Source organism: Excalfactoria chinensis, chromosome 3 (assembly GCF_039878825.1).
Source record: "Excalfactoria chinensis isolate bCotChi1 chromosome 3, bCotChi1.hap2, whole genome shotgun sequence".
NCBI classification, from domain to species: domain Eukaryota; kingdom Metazoa; phylum Chordata; class Aves; order Galliformes; family Phasianidae; genus Excalfactoria; species Excalfactoria chinensis.
In genome coordinates this window covers 41,503,998-41,525,439 of record NC_092827.1, presented here as the reverse complement: position 1 = coordinate 41,525,439, position 21,442 = coordinate 41,503,998, and the positions used below count along the sequence as shown (strand labels likewise).

The following is a 21,442-nucleotide window of genomic DNA, read 5'->3' as shown; positions in this document are numbered from 1 at the left end:
AATGTTCTGTATCAGTAGATGTCCAGAGGATGGGAAACAATAAAGTAATGGTTCCTGGAATTGCAGAGCACCAGCAGAATTCCACCGGGTTCTGTGACAGGACCTATTTTGTTCAACATGTCCATAAAAAAAACACTGAAAAGTGAGTGACAGCAGTGACACAGTAGATTTTGTTGATGACAGTAAGATATTCAAAATAGAAAAGACAAAGGCTGACTGAAGAGCATAAGCTAGTAATAAAATAACAGACAAAATTCAAGTGCGGATAAACACAAAACAGAACAAGACAAAATTACAGGCTTTGAATCAACTATAACTACCTGGAGGGAGATTTTGTGGACTCTCCTCTGGGTTGTAGTACTCATAGAAGACCAAAGAAGCAAATCAAATATTTAGCTTCACTGAGAAACAAATTCATGCAAGCATGGAAATCTATGATCTGGTCATATCTGAACAGCTATGTTCTAGTCCCTTCATCTCAAAAAGATACAGGACTAAATATTGTAAAAAACTTAGAGAAACACTGTGGATGCACAACGATATGGAATATATATCAGAAATCACTAAGCAAGAGAAGACTCCTCAGTAAGCAAGAAATTTTCAGCATGGAAAAGAGGTAACTCAAAGACTGTATGATAAAAGTCAAAGAAGTCAGGAGTAGTGTGAAACGAATGACTAGCGATTAAATTTTTCTCAGCTTTTCAAAACAAGAAACAGAGGGTATAAAGATAGTACATTCAAAAACAAATTAAAAAAAATATTAGTGCTACAGTTAATTAGTACAGCGACTCCTTGGCAATGGATGCTGAGGAATTTAGAAGTTTATGTGTGATATATAGTTCTATGGCAATTTCTGCAGGGGAGACTAGAACTTTATGGAAAAGACCACCACTTAATTTTATTTTGAACAAAAAGAACCACATCTGGCTAAGGAAGTCTCTAATCTGGAAAGAGACGGAAGTTTGGAAAGTTTGCATGTGAAGTATTGTATAGTCTTGTTCTGGTTTTGCTGTTCTCCAGGCATCTGATTTTCACTATTAAGCATAGATACTAGGCTGGGTGAACCTTTCGTGAGACTCAGTGTGATCATTCTTTTACTTAGTATGCAATTGCTGCATCTAGTGATGGCAGATGCTTCACAAATGTTTTCTAATTAGAAAGAGTAGGCTAAACTCAAGTATAAAGAGACTCTTTACAAAAAATACAAGATCCCTTTCATGCAAGTTTTAGCATCACATCCTGCATTTGTGCACTCAAGAATGAAAGCAGACTCTTAACTGTACACTGATAGAAGGCAACAGGTGCTGGCAGGGCTTGGCAAGGCCACCTAAGCTCAGGCAGTATTTGACCTACTGACAGAAGCTACTGCCCTAGTTAGGCAATCTCCCTGTTCCAAAAGCACAGCCTGTTCATGACTTGTAACATCAACCACAAACTGAGAACACTAAACTTTACTTAGCTTATCTGAAAAGCTTATGAATGACAATGATCTGAGCGAGGGGAAAAGCATCTTGTTCAAAGATTTCTGGAGATGGGCAAAACACCAGACTACAAAGTAGAGTAGAAAGTGAAGCATGCAAAATTCGCCCTACAACATAGGTGCTCTGCAGAAACACTTCTGATAGCTTTCATGGTATCTGGCAACCACTAAGGACTTTTTATTATTTCACAGAAGTCAGCTCCAAAACTGACCACAAGCTGGTCTAACAGAACATACATTCAGATACCCAGAAAAGCACTGCTGAATTCCCAAGTGCTACCTTGCAGATCCAGCTTTTCTGATCTTCAGTACTCCTTAGCTTATGACACACGGAATTAAGTAAGTCCTGCCAACTCAATTTCAGTCCTGCTCACAGAGATAAATTCCTTCTCTCCCATTCCTTCTGCCTCTTTTACTCAAGGGAGTGCATGAGCTGAACAAAAAGTTAAATAGACTTGGAACTGCAGCATGGTGAGAAGAACAAAGACTATTTGGGTGGCAGCTGTGGAATTTAGTGTATGGTGTTGGAGCAAGTCACTAGTCCCATTTCCAGTGCTCACATTTTTATTTTCACAATATTTAATGCTTATTTTTACAGTCAGTTATTGAGAAAGTAATTGAGAAAGTCTTTTTTTTCTCTCCTTTTTCCCAGTATGTTCCTAGCTGTCATGATTGCCAGTAAATAAAAAAACATGAACTTTGCAACCTTAAAATTCAAAACACATGCACACTTCCTCTTTCTTAACATATCAGTTTTCAATCCTAAGGATTTTGAATGGCTTGAGCTAATAACGCTGATTTATTCCCCTCTTTACTTCTTCCCACAGCAAACAATTTTACCTGCACTGCTGTTCACTGTTTACGTTTCAACAGACACCAACTCATTCTATAACTCACTAGCTGTCAGCATTTTACAGGATTAACAGTGCCAACTGTACCCCAGGAAAAGCACTCATGCTTCTCACAGCTCAAGTGTTTATTACACAGTATAGAAAAAAAAATGGTGCCTTACATTACCCACGGCCCTATTCTTGATTCTGCAGGGCTTCACTATGCTGAAAAACTGCAGTTCAGAAATAACTATCCTGAAGATATTGCAAATATAATCATCATAATATAATAACCAAGTTGTCTTAATATACAAGATCAGTTTTCTCTAATTTGTACTCTGATAGAAAGTTTAATACAAAAATCAAGGCTAATCTAGTGACAAAACTACTTTAGAAAGCAGACAAATGAGAAGCTATATTCTGACGATTACCTGAAATTATATATGAGCCTAGAATTCATTACAACACAAAGCTATTAAGTCAACATTTCCTTTTAAAATTACAGATGAAGGCTGAAAGGAAGATGTTACTCGCTTTAAGCTCCTTACTCCCAGCGTCCCATCATTTGTTGAGATTGTAATACAGTGCTCACAAGGAAGCAAAGCTACAAATCTGGCAAAACATAACATCTTCAAGATTTCTCATATTATTTACATAGTCCTTCGCTAAACATCTTTATAGACTACACAATGCAAAAGCAGTCTGAACCCAGAAATATCCAGGTATGTTGCTGAAACGTTAACCAACAGATGAAAGTAATTTAATCTTTCCCTCTCTTCCATATGCACTATCGCAGAAAACAGAGGTAGGTAAAAAGGAAAGAAGAAATTATTTTTGTACTTGGCAAAAGAAGGAATAAATTGGTCAGCAGAGCTGATATCATTACCTTCATTAACTGCCTTTAACAATAGCAGCAAAAAGGATCTTCCAACAATTGATCACACATTACTAAACTGGTGTCAAACTGTGTAGGCTGTCTTAATGTGCTCAAGTCAGTTGAGATACTGGAGCAGATAAGAAAGTTCTTCACTTTTAAAAATAATCTTTAAGCTCAATGTTCTGAAACCTCATTCAACATTTGAAACATTTATGCTTTACAAAAACATTTTCTTCTTCAATCTCACCTGGCAATACAGCTGTGTAATTTGTCATAAACGGGACGCTGTGCTGTTACCAACATGTCAATCTTTCAAGGTGTGATCTTACACCAAGTTCCCAGAGCCTAGTGCTCCACTAAACATAAGAAAGATCCCTACAATAGGGGAAGAAAATAGAGCAACAGACCCTTCAAGTTCTAATGAAGCTGGTAACAAGTATAGTCATATAATTTTAGCTAGTAGAATGAGGCATTTTAACAAATTCTAAACGTTTTTCTAGGTGCAAGATTCAAATGCAACCTTACAGTCATACAGTTTTCTCTAACAGAAGAGAAGCATTGTGATACCTCATGCAGCTACCGAGGAACAAGTTTTCCTCTGCTTTGAAACTGTTTAGCTCTGGAAAATTTACACCCCTTTTGTAGGTGAGGAGGGCAGAAGAAATCCGTACAGTTTCCTGCTATCAAACACATAAACTATTTTGATTTAGAAGTATACTTTTATTTTTTTAACTAAGAAAAACAATTAAGTATTTAGAAGACATATGTGACCGATAAATGAATCAACTACCTACCCTTAGTATTGCTTTGAATATTTAATCTAAGTGATTTCATTTCAATTATTTACTACTTTAAATTCCGTCAACCACTTAAAATTTTTATTTGGAAAATGCCTAAAAGTAGGTCACTGAGAACAGGCTTACACACAATAATGCACAGACACATCAGAGGATTAATACATAAAAATGGAGAGATGAAAAAAAAAACTGACCTGCTGCTTCTGGTGTTTGTTTAGTAGGGCTAAAAATAAGATGTAACATCTGGAGCAGTCTGCTAAAGCTGCACAGAAGTCATTGTACGAAGAAAGTTTGCTACAAAGGTACAAAAATAACATATAAATGAATGAAAGCATTTTTTTTTTCCACAAAAAATTAAATAAATAAATAAATAAATAACAACTCTGCTCTTATAGCCCTGTTTTCCAGCATGTTAAATGAATGCCAATACTTTGACTTCTGATAGAGACACACACAGTTATATGAGTGCAAATAATGGAAAGAAATAAACATAAGGAGCTTCCCAACCTGCCTGCCACTATGACACAACAAGCCCGTAGTATAATCATACGCTTAAGGTGAAATATGTTAGGAAGAGAGTCTGACTTCACAAGGTAGCAGATTCTAGCAACAGCACCAACAGAGCACATCTGTCACCGCCAAACACAGAAATCAGATATTTTTGCAGACACAGCATTACCATTACCTCTGTATTTTCCCTTACTGCTCCAGTCCTATGTTGCTCATTTTTAGCATTACAAAAAAAATAGAATCAGACATGCTTTGGTCATACTAGACATATTGCAGTAACTACAGTAATGTCTTACTTCCCATGTAGTCAAAACCAGCAAATATCTGTGCTGATGTTCAATTACCAGCAAGACTTATAAACTCAGAGAAGTGAAGAATTTGAATAGATTGGAACGTATTCTCTAAGGAGAAGCTGTGTAAAAGTTACTGAAAGAAGAATAATTATTCTGTATTACTAGGAGACAGAAGAAAATTTAAATGTGTTCCATACTGCATAGAACATTTTTTTTTTCCTATGAGTACAATTTCCAGGAAGCTAATTAAATTGATTGTGTGGCACATTTTTATCTTCAGAGCCTGCAGTTCACCGAACATAAGAAAAAAAACACACACACACACACAAAAAAAAACCTAGGAACTGAAGCAGCAGGAAACTTTAAATAAGACAAATTACTTTTGCTCCACATTGAATTCTAGATCAAGTAAATGTCCTTGTCAGAATTATAGTCCAATTACAAAACCATTACCTAACCAGCCACAATTTCCATGGCATTTTACCAAGTTAAAGAAATGTCCTCTCCCTGGAAGGAAATACGCTGAAAATGCTGAGATCCCTGCTAGAATTCAACTCATTTTTAGGAGCAAATTTAGAAACATAAGTGGACAAGGTGGCAGGGGACTGGATTACAGAATGGTCTAGGTTGAAAGGGACTTTAAAGCCCATCCAATGCCAACCCACTGCCAAGGGCTGCCATCCAACCTGCCTTTAAATGCTACCAGGGATGGGGCATCTGCAGATTCCCTGGACAGCCTGTTCCAGTGCCTTACCCCTACAAGTAAAACAATCTCCTCCTAATGCCTAACCTTAACTTCTCCATAGATTGAAAACATTTCTCCTTTTCCTATTATGTTTTGCTCCTGTTTGTAAACTCCCTTTAAGTACAGGAAGCTCAGCTGAATGGTTTACAGGGAGCATACATGACAAAGAATCAGACTTAGCTTGCTTTTACCTGTGAATAGAAAGGAATGAGAGACCCTTACATAGCTGCTCTTCGAAGTGCAGCTCCATCTCATCTATCAAGGAGAATGCAATGGATAATTTGGAGGGACTGAATAAGGGGAAGATTCCATAGCTGGACAGCTTCTCAATGCACACAGTTTCACAAGCAACAGGATCCAGGTAGGTAATAAAGCAGCAATGGCAAATATTTCAACCAGAATGGCACTCATAAATTGTGTCCATAATCCAGCTTCTCCTTAAATAGCCAACATCTAATTCCACTACTTGTACAAGAACCTCAGACTGTTATCAAGTCCATTTAGCACAGGGTATTGCAAGTTTGTGCTTGGTAACTGGTTGCTTTTCAACTTCAGATTACAAAATAAACCTTTGGGGTGACTCACTCATCCCAATCTCCCTCTAAAAAAGCACATGCTGGGAAGAAGTCACTTAGCTGCTCATAAAACAGAGATTCTTTAAGCACTTCCATCTGCACACTCAAGTCTTGATCCTACAGATTAATCTCAAACACCCTATAAAAGTTCAAAATGATGAACGTGGATCATATTTTTTCCCTTGTGAATTTTACACCACACAGTCCTCCTAAAAAACATGGCCTAAAATAGGATTTGTATCTAATCATTTATGCAGTTCTAAAATTTAAGAAATGGCATTTTAAAAATCTGAATCTATGTGAATCAAGAGTGACACAATGCAACAAAACATTATTACAAGGGACAATAACTCCAAGTTGTATGCCTGCAATAAAACAATTCTATCGCTATTAATAAAAACATCATTATCATATTAAATCAATCAAAATTAATCCAATGAATGCAAATAAATTCTCCAATTCTAGTGCTTGATCCTGCTCTCTCTGAGGTGACCTGATGCAGAAACACTGACTTGACTGCAAGCTGAAGTCAACAGAACTGTATTCACTACACACCTGAAAATCCTGACAATGTAGGTGCACACATCCTTGTCATTCATACGCTGCTCCAGCGCCACACAGAGCTCAGAGGCTGCACCACTGCAAATGAGCTGGCATCTTGCCTGAGGTAAGTCGGCCAAGTTTCGTAAAGTAGCTGTCAGCTGCATATGGAATATTTAAAGATTCATTAACCACGACTATTTCCTACAGAATCCACGCTGTTTTGAAAATGTCATAAAGCTCAAGTCTCATTTATAATGCCTCAGGCAGTCCAAATATCCTATGAACATCCTGCAGGTATGTATTTATCGATAACTCTTAATGGAAATGTGTAAGTAAAAAAATAATGCATATTAAAATAAATGTTTGAAAATGAAAGATTGACTAGTCTTTGCCTGCATGCAAACTCTTCCTGTGAGGAAAACATCATCTTCCACTTATTTTACAATCTTCTATTCACATATATGATCATATACCAACTGGAAGTTAAGTGAAATGCTGTGGACAGTTAAAGAGATATTTTGCTATGTCTGATCTTGTAAAGTTACATCTAAGTCTTGTAAATTATACTGACATCTAACACATATTTTGTTAACTGTGAGTTATAAATGATGAAGAACTGATTTTAAAAAGCAATATAATTTATTCACTTTGATTAACACATTTCAAAGTTAACCTAGATCAGGAGAAATCTAGTGTAAAATCGGTATAAAAAATGAAAAGCTGAAGTCCAAGTTGGAGGTATCAAAATATTTTCAGAAGAAACTGTTCTTTTGCAAGGAGTTTCAAACAGGAAATATTCTATCATCTATACACATACACAGTGAGTCAGCTGCTGTATATTTTGAGATGCTCTGATTCTCTTCCATAACAAGGATATTCAAATACCAATGTCAGACAAGCAATGACAGGTAACAGTTAATCTAAACCAGAAACTACAAAATTAAAGCGAGGTCAAGACTAAGTGTTCCAATTGTTCTTAATCACATAAAACTTGATATGAAATATATCACTGAGCTGCACTGATTATCTAGTGATAAGTATTTCATCCTTTTACAGAAAAATCTGTCAAAGAGCAGGTCACATTGTTGCTATTGAACAGCTTTTGTTCAGAGGGTACTAAGTGCTATGCTACCACTTTTCAACTGCTTTTAAATTTTCTGTCCAATTTCAATACACTTGAAAAATGCATGTCTGCAGTCACCACAAGTTTTAGGAAACAACAACCAACAGTACAGACTGCACAGAAAGTGAGAAAGAGCTTGAGGAATGCTAATAGTAGCTGAAGTTGAGCAAGTTACAAGTACCTCTTGCTCAGGCATGTAAGAAGTAGATGTGTTCAAAACAAGACTTCAGTGATCGATGCATATAAAACACTTTACTCCCTTCAAATCCTATGGACCATTTATTTTTATTAGCACAGGACAAAAATCAAGGTAATAAACTATCAGACTCCACAAAGATACACAGTAATTACTTCTGTTCAGGGACCATTTGTGAACCTCTAGATTTGCAACACTGAAGTGAAAGACTACCTCAAGTAATTAATTCTTCAAAACAAAACAAAACAGGCAAATCTACAACAATTCAGACCAAGGCTGAAAGCCTTCTGGAAAAGAAAAACATAAGAACTGAAAAGACTTAGAAACCAACCCACACTTTCAGCTCTGAGACTGACTCTCTAATCCTAACGTGAAAGGTCTCTACAAAAATCAACATATTGTAACCATCTGTCCACTATGTTCCAGTCCTGCTGGATAACTACCAGGGCCTTTATCTGCACTACGTCCACAACTTTGCACATCTTCCTTTACTCAGATGTTATTCTGTTATTATTTTATTACAGCAGTTCCTTTATGCTATAGTTTCTAATGGAGTAACTCTTGGTTTTTGTTATTTAAATGAAAACAATGTCATTTTATCACCAATCTCCAAGTGCAGCATTCCTAAAGTTCTACAAAATCCAGAAAAATCCTACTGGAAATGGCCAGAGATTGCTTGTCATACCAACTTCCATAGGTTCCCTAGCCATCTGAAATCAGATAACCTCAGATTTACCGCTTATGGAGAGCCCTGTTTTCAGAGAGCATTAGTAACATTTTCCAAGCACACTGCCACACTGCCTCACTCATTTCTTGATATTACAAAAAAATAAAACTTTTTTTTTTTTTAATGTTGCCTTTTTGCATTTACAAAGCCTAAAGCCTTGATGCACTTAAACTATCAAGAATTTTACTGTTAGTGACCAGTATCATGCAGTCTCTGCATGGCCTAGGAGTAAACTATACTAATAATGTATGAAAGATACAATAGTAAGCATGTGTGCAAAGTTACTGAAAATTTACTCCCATTTCCCCTAACACTCAATCAGGGAAGCTCAAACAGAACTATAAAACTACCTTAGAAAGAAAAGTAAAGGCCAGTCAGAAAAAACAGCTGTATAGAAAGATGGTGCAGGTAATACAAGACAACAGCTGGTACATAAGTGAAATATGAAGACAACAAAGCGCAAAAATAACAGAAGCCAGCCAAACAAATTCAAGAACTGCTCTAGTTTTTTCCAAGCAGACAACATGATTCGTGGAGAAATGCTAAACAACTGACTCTAACAAACTCCACCAGCTTTCTCATGTTGCCACATGAATGATCAAATTAATGAAAACTGGAAATTTAACAGCAGATAAATGCTATTTTTAAAGGGAAAGACATTTTAAGTGCTTTTCAATTAGGGAACACAGAGTACTTGTTAAGTCTTGTCAGTGAAACTTCAAAAGCTTTGGCTTTTGAATAAGCATTACCATAATTCATAGGAATATGATCAGCTGCAGCAACTTGAGTCAGAGATTGTCTTGGTTTCTTGTCTTCTATTAAGGAAAAATACATACTACAAACATTTTTTTTCTTTTTGTATTGTGGAACTTCTGCATAACAGATACTTTGTTAAGAATGAAGACATCTGAGGGAAAGTTTATTCCCATAAAAACAAGCTGGCAAGATTATGTATAACACTGCCATCTGGTGATTGTGCAATTATACAGTTAAAGAATGAAGGGTCAGTCCCATTTAATTGAAACACTTGAGCTTTTGTGGTTTAGAGCCAGCAAAGACTCCCTCAGAGATCATCGTGGATATTTAACATGTTTTTCTCTTCCAGTGTAATTGTCCTCCATTCCTGAAAACCTATTTCTGTACAACACCGCATATTTAATCTTTTACTAGAAGTACGGCACAACATTTTCTTTATTCTCAAGATGCGAATCATTGAAGAAGAGGCCTTTGATACCACATCCCTGAAAAATGAGCTGTTCCTGTATTTATTACAGTGGCTGAACAGTTAATTGACACAAATAAATTATGCACGTTTATGTAGATTTGTTAGAGAAAATGGCACAAGAAAATCACAGAAAAATTCCATAGCAGCAGGAATTGCTGTGCTACTGCAGAAGACATATGGAATACGAATTACAAGTAAAGAAAAGGCAATCCGGCAAAGTTACAGGGAAGTTCAGACAGCAGGTCAAACAGCTGAAAACACTCTGATTCATTTGTTTTACTGACTTGCAGCTTGCAAACTCACCCAGTCTGTTAATGTTTATCTAAAGATTAAACACACTTGTTATGGAGAGACATCGCTCCACTAAAACAAAGAAAAATCAATAAGGGTAAGGTGATGGTTTAAGCTATTCTTTTTCTCATACAATTTCAAGTACCAAATCCCACGTTTGTATGTGATAAGAGAAATCTGTCATTTGGCATAAACATTGTTTCAGAAAGCCGTCCAATCCATTTCCCTGTGAAGGGCCAGTAGTTTACAGTTACCCCACTGGCTAATCTTTACCTCAAACTTCACAAATCTAGTTGGCAAATTTTCAACAGATACATAAAATACCCATAAGCTATGCATAACTTAAGATGTACTTACCAATCTTATTTATTCTTCAAAACACCTCAATTTATACAGTTTCAAGGCTAAGGAATATTTTTTACAGTCATCACACACTAAGATTACCTTATCAAAAAAATTTTAGGCCTGCTGCCTTCAGAAAGTTGCTGTACTGTTAGCGTTTATATTATGCACCTTTTCCTTAAATTCTATTTCTGGGACAAAAACACTTCATCAAACTAACAGAGATGTATTTTCCTACTTTTTTTTTTTTTTTTTTTTTTTAATGCATTTTTCTTGTAATAAAAGCTTTTTTTTTCCCTAGCATAACAGGTTTATATTGATTACTGCAATTTAAAGAACTTACACGGGAACACATTTTTATCTGTTTACTATACGATCCAGAGTGCTGTCAGCACCATACAGTAATAATGAGAAATTTGTTATATAGAACACCTAAAAATATTTATATTTATTCAGAACTTCCAAAGCCATTAACATTAGTTACAGAAAATATGTGCAATAATTCAGTTTTGGTGCTCAACAACTTAATTTAAGCTTGTTAAAAACAATACTATCCAAATGCAGGGACAGCTCTTGTCAGTGGTGCAGAAGGGTAGTTTATCTTCTCTGATTCAGTCTTTTTATTTCCCTGTGAAATGTTTACTTTTAAAAATGAAAGTAAATGCTAACCTGGACTAATAGGTGGCCCAAGCTGGAGAAATGTGAGTCGTTTTCTTTTATATTATTAATCTGCTTCATTAATTGCAGCAACATTTCAACTGCTCCTTTGTTGACCATTTCATTAAGGAGAACTGCATTTCCAGACATAAATTTTATAGCTCCCAAGCAATACAGGAGAGCTTCATTGTTTTTTTGTAGATCTTCAGTTCTCAGGACCTCCAACAAACAATCTAAAACAAAAATCGTTAATTTTAGGCTTTCTGAGTAAAACTTTAATGTTTGAGATAGTTCAGTCAACAAAGAGATTAACATCTGAAAAAACAGAAACCCTCTTGTTGAACTCCTCCTATACTTTTCTAACAAATGGGCGAGATAAATTGGGTATTTGGATTAAAACCAAGGAACAATTATTGATGAATAACAGAATGGGCCTGACTTCTTTCTCTCCAGACTTCAAGAACCAGCATCAGTTGTAAACACATTGTGGTAATCATTTAACTCTTCAGTCAGGAGCTGAAAAAGCATGTACACCTGGAATTCTGTGTATTAGACTTGAGACATTCAAAGGGGTTTATTCTTATTACTTGCTGAAAAATCAAATGTGTTAAAGACTCTCAAACTGAGCATTAAGAACCACAGGTGAGCAACTCAAACCCCACACCTGAAGCCTGTCCATAGAATTCTTAGCATTACTTCCTATGCCGATAAAGTTACTGTATACTTTTGCCTTTTGACACCATTGTCACACATCTGAAATGCTAAATGAACACTTGTTAGTACAAGCCTAGTGTATCTTTTCAAAATGAGATATTCTCAATTTGGCGGGTGTATTTTAAATAAGTAATTCTAGCCAATATCATACTTTTGAGCTTCTAGTAACTGACTGAAAGCTACATATACTTCTTTCTATGTTCCATCCACTTGAATAGAAATATTTTCCCACCTTATTTGAGATTAGAGATTTCTAAAGTTCTTCTGTCTGCACTGGGTTTACATTACAAGTTTCCAGTAGCAGGGATGCAGCAGGAATGGCCTGTGTGTGCAAAACCCAGCACTGCCCCATGCTAGATCTGAGCCAGCTCCAGTTTCTCCAGAAAGGATCTGCTGCTGCCAGATCTGAGCCATGAGTGATGCTGGGTGTGTCTCAAGGAGAACAGATTGAAGAAAGAAAAACTGCTGCGTGACAGCAGATGGGAGGAGTGAAAAAATGGGAGAGAAACAGTCCTGCAAGCACCAAGGTCAGTGCAGCAGAGCAGGAGGTGCTCCAGGCACCAAAGTGAAGTTTCCAGGAGAGGCCCGGAGGACAAGCCTGCCCCTGAGCAGCCCATGGACACTGTGCAGAGCAAGTCTCCACATGCAGCCACATGGAGGAGCCTGAAGAGCAGGTGCAGAAGGCGACCATGGAGGAGTGAAAGAAACACAGCTATGAATTGCTCCATTCCCCTGTACTACTCAAGGGCAGGAGGTAGAAGACAGTGAATGTTTCAACAACTAAGATATAAATAATAAGAAAATGCATACCTAGTAATGTATCATTTTGAATGAGGTAGTCATTCATTCCATTCCTGCAAACCTTAAATGCCAGCTTGCAAGCTCCGAGAAGATTTTTTCCATCCACTTTCATCTGCAAGAAAAAAATCTGTCAGAATCATAAGAATCGCAACTAATACCTACATACTAGTTCAGACACCGCATTCTCACAGTAAAACTTAAAATCCTGCTAAAAACCTAATAGGATACAGAGCCACACTAAAAAGTTTGCAAAAATAAAAGGCACTGAAAGCTAGCTTAAGCTCCCTTCAGCAAATTGTGCAGACTGACTTTGAAATAACAGAATATACATAAGTTTTTTATGTATTTTCTGCAGGTAGTATATGATTGTACATCTTGGGGTTTTTTCCAATTCACTCATCTAAAGAAATTCCACACAGGATCCGCTGGTTCTGCCTCTATGGCCATACAACAAAGAAATTCAGTGCAACAATATATTTTGTAACCAAAGTTATTCTCAGATATCAGAAAAGATTGTACAACATGCTAAAGGTCACTGAGAGAAAGGAAAGCAAGAGTTACATCTGTAATGCCAATCTCTTCCTTGTCTCAGCTTCTGAAGGTTTGAAGGGCAAATTCCTGCTGCTTGAGATTTTTAAAAGACAGAAAAAGGAAAGATGGAAAATGTGAAGGAAAAAATGTTTGTAACAGAACATGTTTTTAAGCTTCACATAACATCTATGCGGTATCTGCACACATATCTTCTGATTGAAATAATGTATATCTATTTAAAGAAGAAAATTTCTAATATGTCTATAATGCAATGCCAGTTGTTATCACTTCAGTAACGACAGTCCATACATCCTTTATAGAATTTGAACTAGAAGGTTTAAGAGCATCAACTTAAGTGAGAGTTCTAACCAGCAATATTAGGAATTATTGTCAGCATGTTATGTTAAATCTTCACACACAAAAACATTTTGATTAAATTCAGTTCTCAAAAATTCTCAGTCAGCACCGATGTACTAATTCCTAAGGTAAATCACATGCCTGAAATTATATAGATTATTAAGGTTCTACATATAATCTTTCATAAAATCAGACAAATAATCAAATGCTGATTGCTACTGAGGGAGAAAAAGAAATCAGTAAGGGATGACAGGACAGCTTCTATGGAAATGGATATGTTAAAGCAAGATCACACTATACACATACACATATAACTTATGTTAAAGCTAAGCACAGATTTCAACATTTTTTCCATAATTTTAAACTTCTAACCTGTTGATTATACACAAAGACATAGCATGACTAAGATTTCAATGTCTAATATTGATGCTACGACTAAAGTAACCATTTTAGCTTCCTGCTCCTTGTAGAAATATTGTGATTCTATAAATCACAAAACTATAAAAAGAAAAGGAATCTTAAACAGAATGGAATATTGCAGAAAAATATATTATCATCAAGTTTCTCAAGTACAACTACATTAATGGAACTACTAGGACATGGAACTCTCCTTAGATCATGGCACCAGGTGATTCACCTTACCATGAATGAAAAATAGATAAAGCTTTTAGAAGCACACACCTGTTGTGTCACACTTGAATCAGAAACAACTTGTCACCACACTGACATTGCTAGCAACAAAAATGATGAATTCAAAACAACCACTTATCAAACCACTGACTCATACCAATGCACTCTATAAAACTGAGCACTTGTCGACTTCAAATTCTACTAATAATTCAGTCTTACTTTTATATTACTTCTGATCTTACACTTTAGTTTTAGCATTAATTGAAGTTATTAATTTCAGTCCCAATACATGTGTTTTTTTAAAAAAAAAAAAATCACTTAACTGTGCCTTTGAATACATCCTGTTCTTTCTGTTGCTTTTTTGGTTTGTTTTGTTGATACATTTATTTTTAATAGATATTGCTAGCTCTATCTTAAAAATCTTATTTTAAGGCATTCACAACTCTCACAATCAACCTCTGTGCATTCAATGAAAATCTCTGAAGTCTATCCTAGATATCTTATGCTTCAGCATTCAGCTCTTTCCACAGAGATGTTAGAAAAACAGCTTATTTCCTTTCTTTTCAAAAATATTTGAAGACAGTTAGCATGTGCCTTTCTTCATTCTATTCTACATCAGACAGACTTGATAGCCTCTATTAAATGCGCTTTTCAGATCTCTGACTATCCAAGACATTCTTGTAGGTTTCTACTCATAATGTACTTTAAATGACTTGACTTCACTTGGGTATTATTTTCCAGCTTATGTCCATCCCCTTAATTATCAGCTTCATTTGACCATGTTTCCCTAGCTCACTTATACAAATATCTCACAAAATGATAACAAAAGCTTTAGAAGTGTGATTCAGCATGAGGGCTGCCACTAACATCACCTGACCTTGGAAAACGTCCTTGGCTACTCCAGCTTTTCACAAAAATAGGTAGAATTATACTTACTTTAAAAAAAAAAAAAAAAAAAAAAAAAAAGTTTCAATATTTTCAGATAAATGTGTTTAGTATTTAGTAAAGTCAATCAAATCTAAACTTCAACTCCACACCTAACTTCTTAAGTTGTTATTTTATTAAAATCCCAGTATATATATCTCAGCTTAGGACACCACACCTCTTTTCCATGCATAAGGAAAATACCAGCCACAACACACCAACTACCCTACTTTGAGTCCCTATTTCTTTCCCCAAATGCAATATAGGTTCCAACAGGTGCCCATCTGAATGAATGGGTGCATTTGTAAGGCAAGAAACCACAATTAACGAACTGTTTAAACACGTTTTAGAAAGATGAAATGAAAATGAAAATACAAGTTGTAATCCACAATTTTGAGCTTCACGTTCTACCAAATAGCATTTTGAAACACTTACAGACAGAATAATCTTTGCCAGCTTCAGGCAAAGTGGATCCGAATCAATTTCTACAAGTTTATATAATGTCTTCAGAAGTGTACGTCTTCTTTTAAATCTTCTTCCAAGCATATTTCCTTCATTCAAGACTTGATAGAGTTTGGTGCAAGCCAAACAAAGACTTTCTACATTGTCTTCTAATTGAAAGGAGTGGGAAAGGAGAGAAAAATACAAAATAATAGTGTCATCTTTTCCAGAGCATCTCAATAGACATACATAAACACAGGAGAACAAGATAAAGAACTCGTTGCATAAGAATAAAAATAAGGCAACCAATAAATCTTCAAAGATGATAATGCTGTTCTCAGAAACAAGTGCATGTTGGCCTTTCAAAAAGAAAAAAATGGCCAAAAAACCCCACAATTTTCTCTAGTTCCAGTCATTTCACGGGAAGGACGAGATTAGAGTTCACCTCTGAATAATATTTTGCTTATCCATAAAGAACATGTCACTATGAAAAAGTTTAATTCAGCAACTCACATTTCACAGTATCAGCACTAAGCAAGGAAAGGGTGAGTTGCACAGCTGTTTTCAAGTTCTCTGACAGCTGCCTTTTCTACACATCAGTTACAGAATTACACAGAATCACAGAATTATTAAGGTTAGAAAAGACCTAGAAGATCATCTAGTCCAACCATCACCAATACTTCCCAGCTAAATCATATTCCTCAACACAACATCCAAACGTTTCTTGAACACTCCCATGGTCGGTGACTCCACCACCTCCCTGGGCAGTGCATTCCAGTGCCTGACTACCCTTTCCGAGAAGTAATACTTCCTAATGTCCAGCCTGAACCTCCCCTGTCGCAGCTTGAAACCATTCCCTCTAGTTCTATCACTAATTACACGAGAGAAGAGGCCAACCCCCAGCTCACCACAACCTCCCTTCAGGAAGTTATAGAGAGCAATAAGGGAGGTTGTGGTGAGCTGGGGATCGGCCTCTTCTCTCGTGTAATTAGTGATAGAACTAGAGGGAATGGTTTCAATTTGGTTTGGAATCACTTAGAACTGTACAAGTGTTTCACACTCCTCTACATCTGCAAAATTTTGCAAAATAATAATAATAATAGTAATAATAATAATATCTGTAGCATACTATAATGAATGCTGCTCAAGATACTGTAAAGTAGATACAATCCCTTAATTTGACATTTACTTTTAACTACTTATAAAAATAAAACTACTTTCTATATTCTATGTAATGTTTATGCAGGGCAACTGAAAAAAACCTTGTTAATAAAACTTCAAAATGGATTTAATACTGAAATCTTTCAGACCTTATTTAATTTACTCAATTTTGCTTCAGTATTCTGGGTCACCGTACACTTTTCTGAGTCATCTAACACTTTAAGCACAAGGGGAAAATTTCATTAAAACTTTCCCACTTTTCTAAACTTAGTTTAGACTTCTAATACAGCCCACGCTTAAAATACTGAATCTATGAAGTACTTTATTTTTATAACTATTACCTCATCACTGGCTGTTAAACTGGCAGAGCTACGACCTCTAACACAAGCTAATTTAATTAGACAAGATGTTCTCTTAACCAGCGTTTTTTTATTTTGCACTGCTAAGTTACTGAACATATTAAAGCATAAACGACTACATTGTTCAACTACAGTTATTCCTCAGCAGTAAACGAGTCGTGTCTTCTCTAGGAAGTAAAATAGAAAGCACATACTTTCAACAACAGTGTTACCCACCACTTTCCAGTTCATGCAGAATTGGTAGGACCTTCGTATGCCAAAAGCTTTTTTCCTCTTCTGATTCATCTGTTCTCATGTCATCCTCTAATCCTTCAAAATAATTCAAAACAGAAGCAAATACTGAGTGAAGATTTCAACTTCTACACAAATAAATCATTATGAGCGCTTCATTCATATCTCAGGAAAAAATACAAGCTAAAAATGTCTGATTTTGTTACACTCTGGGTTATTCTATCAATTCAAGCTTTCTTTCATTTGTTTGTTTAGAATTCCTCAGAAGTTGTTAAAAAAAAAAAAGAAAAAGACAAAACGCAGCAACTTTACAAAAAACAAAAACAAAAAACAAAAGAACACAAAGAGTCCTTTGTAAGGAAACACACAAAAAAAGTCTTATCTAACAGGAAGTTAAAACTTGGTAGATCCAACAATCAGTGATTCTTCTGGAAACAAAACAGCTTGGATCTTTTTTCAGATTGGACAACGTAGATGGTAAAAAATGGTTATTATAAAAAGATTCTAGGATTGACTTTTATCAGTGGGAAATATTTCAGTCTGCTGAACATCCTTTTTACGTTCACCTGCCACTATGTGAAGTGATAGAATTCTAGTCTTGGCCATTGGTCTAGTCCTGGAGAGTCAGTGTTTCTGTGCAACTTGAAACTGAAAGGAGCAAGCAATTGCTTACAAGGTACACTTAGACATAATTTTGGAGTTTGAGATTAGGTTAAGTTCCTTAGCTCTTGGCAACCAAAGTTGTCATAATGTTGCTGTTTCATTATGGGCTTTTTATTTGGTGAGGGGAAAAGAAGTATGTTAATTTTATTTTTTTTTCTTTTTTTCTTTAAATACATAAGTCACACAAGTCCATAAAATAACATGGACAAAGCCATCAGACTGGCACGTACATGCATTTACTCTTTCACTGAAATGACAGCATATCTTGGCCAAGCACAATAATAACCCTAAAACACTCAAAAAAATGCTGCATTACATGAAAACACTGATCTTAAGAGGCTTGCATCTTGGGTGCATTATATCTCAGATCTTACAAAAATTAACATCCTCAGTATTACCTGAAAGAAACCATTGAAAACTGCCTGTTTTAAAAGGTTGCTCTTAAAAATAAAATAAAATAACTTTTAAAAATCCACATTTTGTGTGTATCAGTACCATCTGTACACATATTTTACAAATCATAAAGCTATCCATAACATCTATTAGAACAGATCATACTAAAATGCTACTGTTTCATAAATAAGCAACGTTGATGCATGCAGATATTTACTTATAAGTACATATTATTAAGTAGCAGAGTTACTATTTTTATTTATTTTGCAGACTTTTCCTATATCAAATGTGCTTATAGCCCTAGAATTGAGAAGTTGTTTAATTAATAAAACACTATGCAGCATTTACAATGAAGTGAATGTTCTGCTCTGGGTAACAGAAGATCATGGCTAAAATGAGAGCATTGCAATAGCTTGCACTTACCTTGTGTGCCACAAAACCTAAATATTGACTCAGTTGCTCCTTTTCCTTTCAGCTTACAGCTACCACTCCATTGAGACCAACTTTCTAACTGTGCATATGCTTAATTTCACGTAACAATAAACAGAAAAGTTCGTACATGTATTTGCAAATATGACAAAATATATAACTAGAAAAAAACATAACAAAATTACTCAGTGTTTAGCTCAAAACAAAAATAACTGCATTTTTGCACCCCTCAGTTGCAACTGTCTCGTATCAGTAACATCATTAACTTGTTAATTTGCATGTCTCCCAGTCTGGAGGCATTTCTATTTATTATAGGGTTAAGTTTGAAGAATGTACAAGATCTTTTCCAATATCACCAATGAAATAGTACAAATAAATTATAAGGCTTGTAAGTGGAGAAGATACAGCCTCAAATAGCAATTCCCACTCCAAGTAAATGTTAGAAGAGCAAATCACAGCCTTTGTCAGAATTATCCAGAATCACACAACTGCTCGGTTCAGCACAGTAGAAAAACTTGAAGTTGGCATATCAGACTCTCAAATATATACTTGAGATGTATGAAACATGCCAGTTCTCAGAAAATAATATTTAAAATCTATTAAGTAAAAATCAGCAAAATGCACCCCTATGAGGGAAACCAGAATTGGAATTTCCAGCTAATATAGTAGTACAAAGCTTTGTTAATTTTGAGGCAGCTATGTCAGCTTACATAAAGTGATAAGCTGATGAAGTATTAATGGAAAACCTCTTGAACATTGTTCCTGTACACCAAGAACACTAAAAATGCAATATATTTAGAAAACCTAATATATTGTTCAGTGAAAAAAAAAAATATATATGTCTCCAAATCATAATATTTAGATCATATATATATGAATGCATTTCACATCTGCAATCAACAAAAGGAAAAGATGTAACAAAGAAAAAAAAAAAAAAAAAAGAAGTTTATTGACCGAAGGTTTGGAGACTGAAATGCTTTATATGAAGTACCTGTTAATCTTCTCTTCCAGCCTATGCTCCTTGGCTGTGATGCAACTATTCCGTGTTTTTTCATCTGGTTACTAAAAGACACAACACACGTGTACACAGAAAAAGTACATCAGAATACAATGCCAATTTCACATGCAATACACGGTCTGTGTATTAATAGCTAACTGGCAAATATACATTATTTTTACTAATGTGTTAATTACCTGCTCATTAAAAATGATACATAAAAACAACCTTCTCCAGTACGCATTACAAAAAGCTCTTTCAGATCTACTGACTTATTTACACCACAAGAGGTCACCCTTACGGAACACAAACTAACACATTCCCACTTGAACAGTAAGGCTGAAAGCTAACCAAACTAAACTCAGAAATTCAATTTTTATCATCAGTTTCATTAACCGAATATGCGCTCAACCAATTTTAAACTGCGAATTCATTTATTCACAAGGACAATTGCTTCTTATGACGGAATTGACGCTTCTAGGAAAATTAATGAGAAGCATTTTCAAAGAAACAAACCCCTCGATAAGCCTTAATGTAAACATAAGAATTTTTAGACCAGCATGTGAATTGTTTCTAACCATATAACAGTCACTGGCTTTGTTAGTAAAAGAAACATGCTATGTTGTATGTTGCATCTTTTTCATTTGTTTGTTTGTTTGACAAATTCATTGTTTGTCTATGCACCCAAGTAACAATGATATAAATACATTATTAAAGATATTATTAATTCACTATTAAAATAAAAATCTTTTCTCTCTTAAGTTATATAGATGAAGTCTTCAGTACATTTTCTGTTCTCAGTAGATGTTTAATTTGACACTCCCTGTTCCACTTACAGTCCATGTACCAATGCAACCTAATCCCCTACATTTTCTTCTAAGGCTAATAGAAGTGTGTTAGCAACATTATTTCATTTTTTTTTTAACCTGTTAATTTCATTGCTACAAAGCTTAAATCTAAACTGTTTTTTAAGTGGTTTGCTGGATTGCCGCCTAAATCCTGTCTGCCAGTCCAGACAGACCTGTAAGTCATCCTATCAACAGATGGAGACAGAATAAAACACAAAGCTCATGTAAGATCACTTCCCTATCAAAGAGACTGGAAAAGTGACTGCTATCAGTCAAAATTTCCCAAACAATCATATTACAGAGGAACATTCACTTCATTATGGCTAGCAGTGAGTCACGCTTTCCTTTACAGCATGAATAAAGTTCTCTAAAATACAAATGTTTATACAAACTATCCTGACATTCTTTTATCTCCTGTGTGGCAGTTCATAGTCAGCTGAGGAAGCAACACTTGAAAGATGTGAGAGAAAAAAAAAATAGACAAGAGTTTGCATCCCTAAAACAGACCTTAAAGTATGTACCTATACATATAGATACACAGTTTAAGAAACACGGTTCTATAGGACATGTTAAATACAATTTAGTATATTAATACAAATCAACACTTGGTTTCACTGATGTGAGTTGTCCTACAAACCTCAGAATTTTCAGAAACGATCCTGAGGTTTTACTTTCCCTGAAATGAAGAGTATAACCTCAGCAAAGGACACCAAATAAGTAAGATAATAATAACTACTTCAGTCACATAATGC

General features: G+C 35.4%; 1 protein-coding gene across 2 annotated transcripts in view; it reads right to left on the bottom strand.

Annotated features, from left to right (window-relative positions):
* The window catches only part of ARMC2 (armadillo repeat containing 2), a 62,006-nt gene that overhangs the window by 19,993 nt on the left and 20,571 nt on the right, over positions 1-21,442 (bottom strand). Inside the window, exons 6-12 of one of the 2 annotated variants that reach the window (XM_072330944.1) lie at positions 19,837-19,907; positions 17,346-17,438; positions 15,604-15,779; positions 12,736-12,838; positions 11,224-11,444; positions 6,663-6,808; positions 4,179-4,278 (exon numbers count right to left, since the gene is read on the bottom strand). In XM_072330944.1, the coding sequence (XP_072187045.1) occupies positions 4,179-4,278; positions 6,663-6,808; positions 11,224-11,444; positions 12,736-12,838; positions 15,604-15,779; positions 17,346-17,438; positions 19,837-19,907 (910 nt within the window). The remainder of the gene's footprint in view (positions 1-4,178; positions 4,279-6,662; positions 6,809-11,223; positions 11,445-12,735; positions 12,839-15,603; positions 15,780-17,345; positions 17,439-19,836; positions 19,908-21,442) is intronic. The other variant, XM_072330945.1, reaches the window with a different exon arrangement.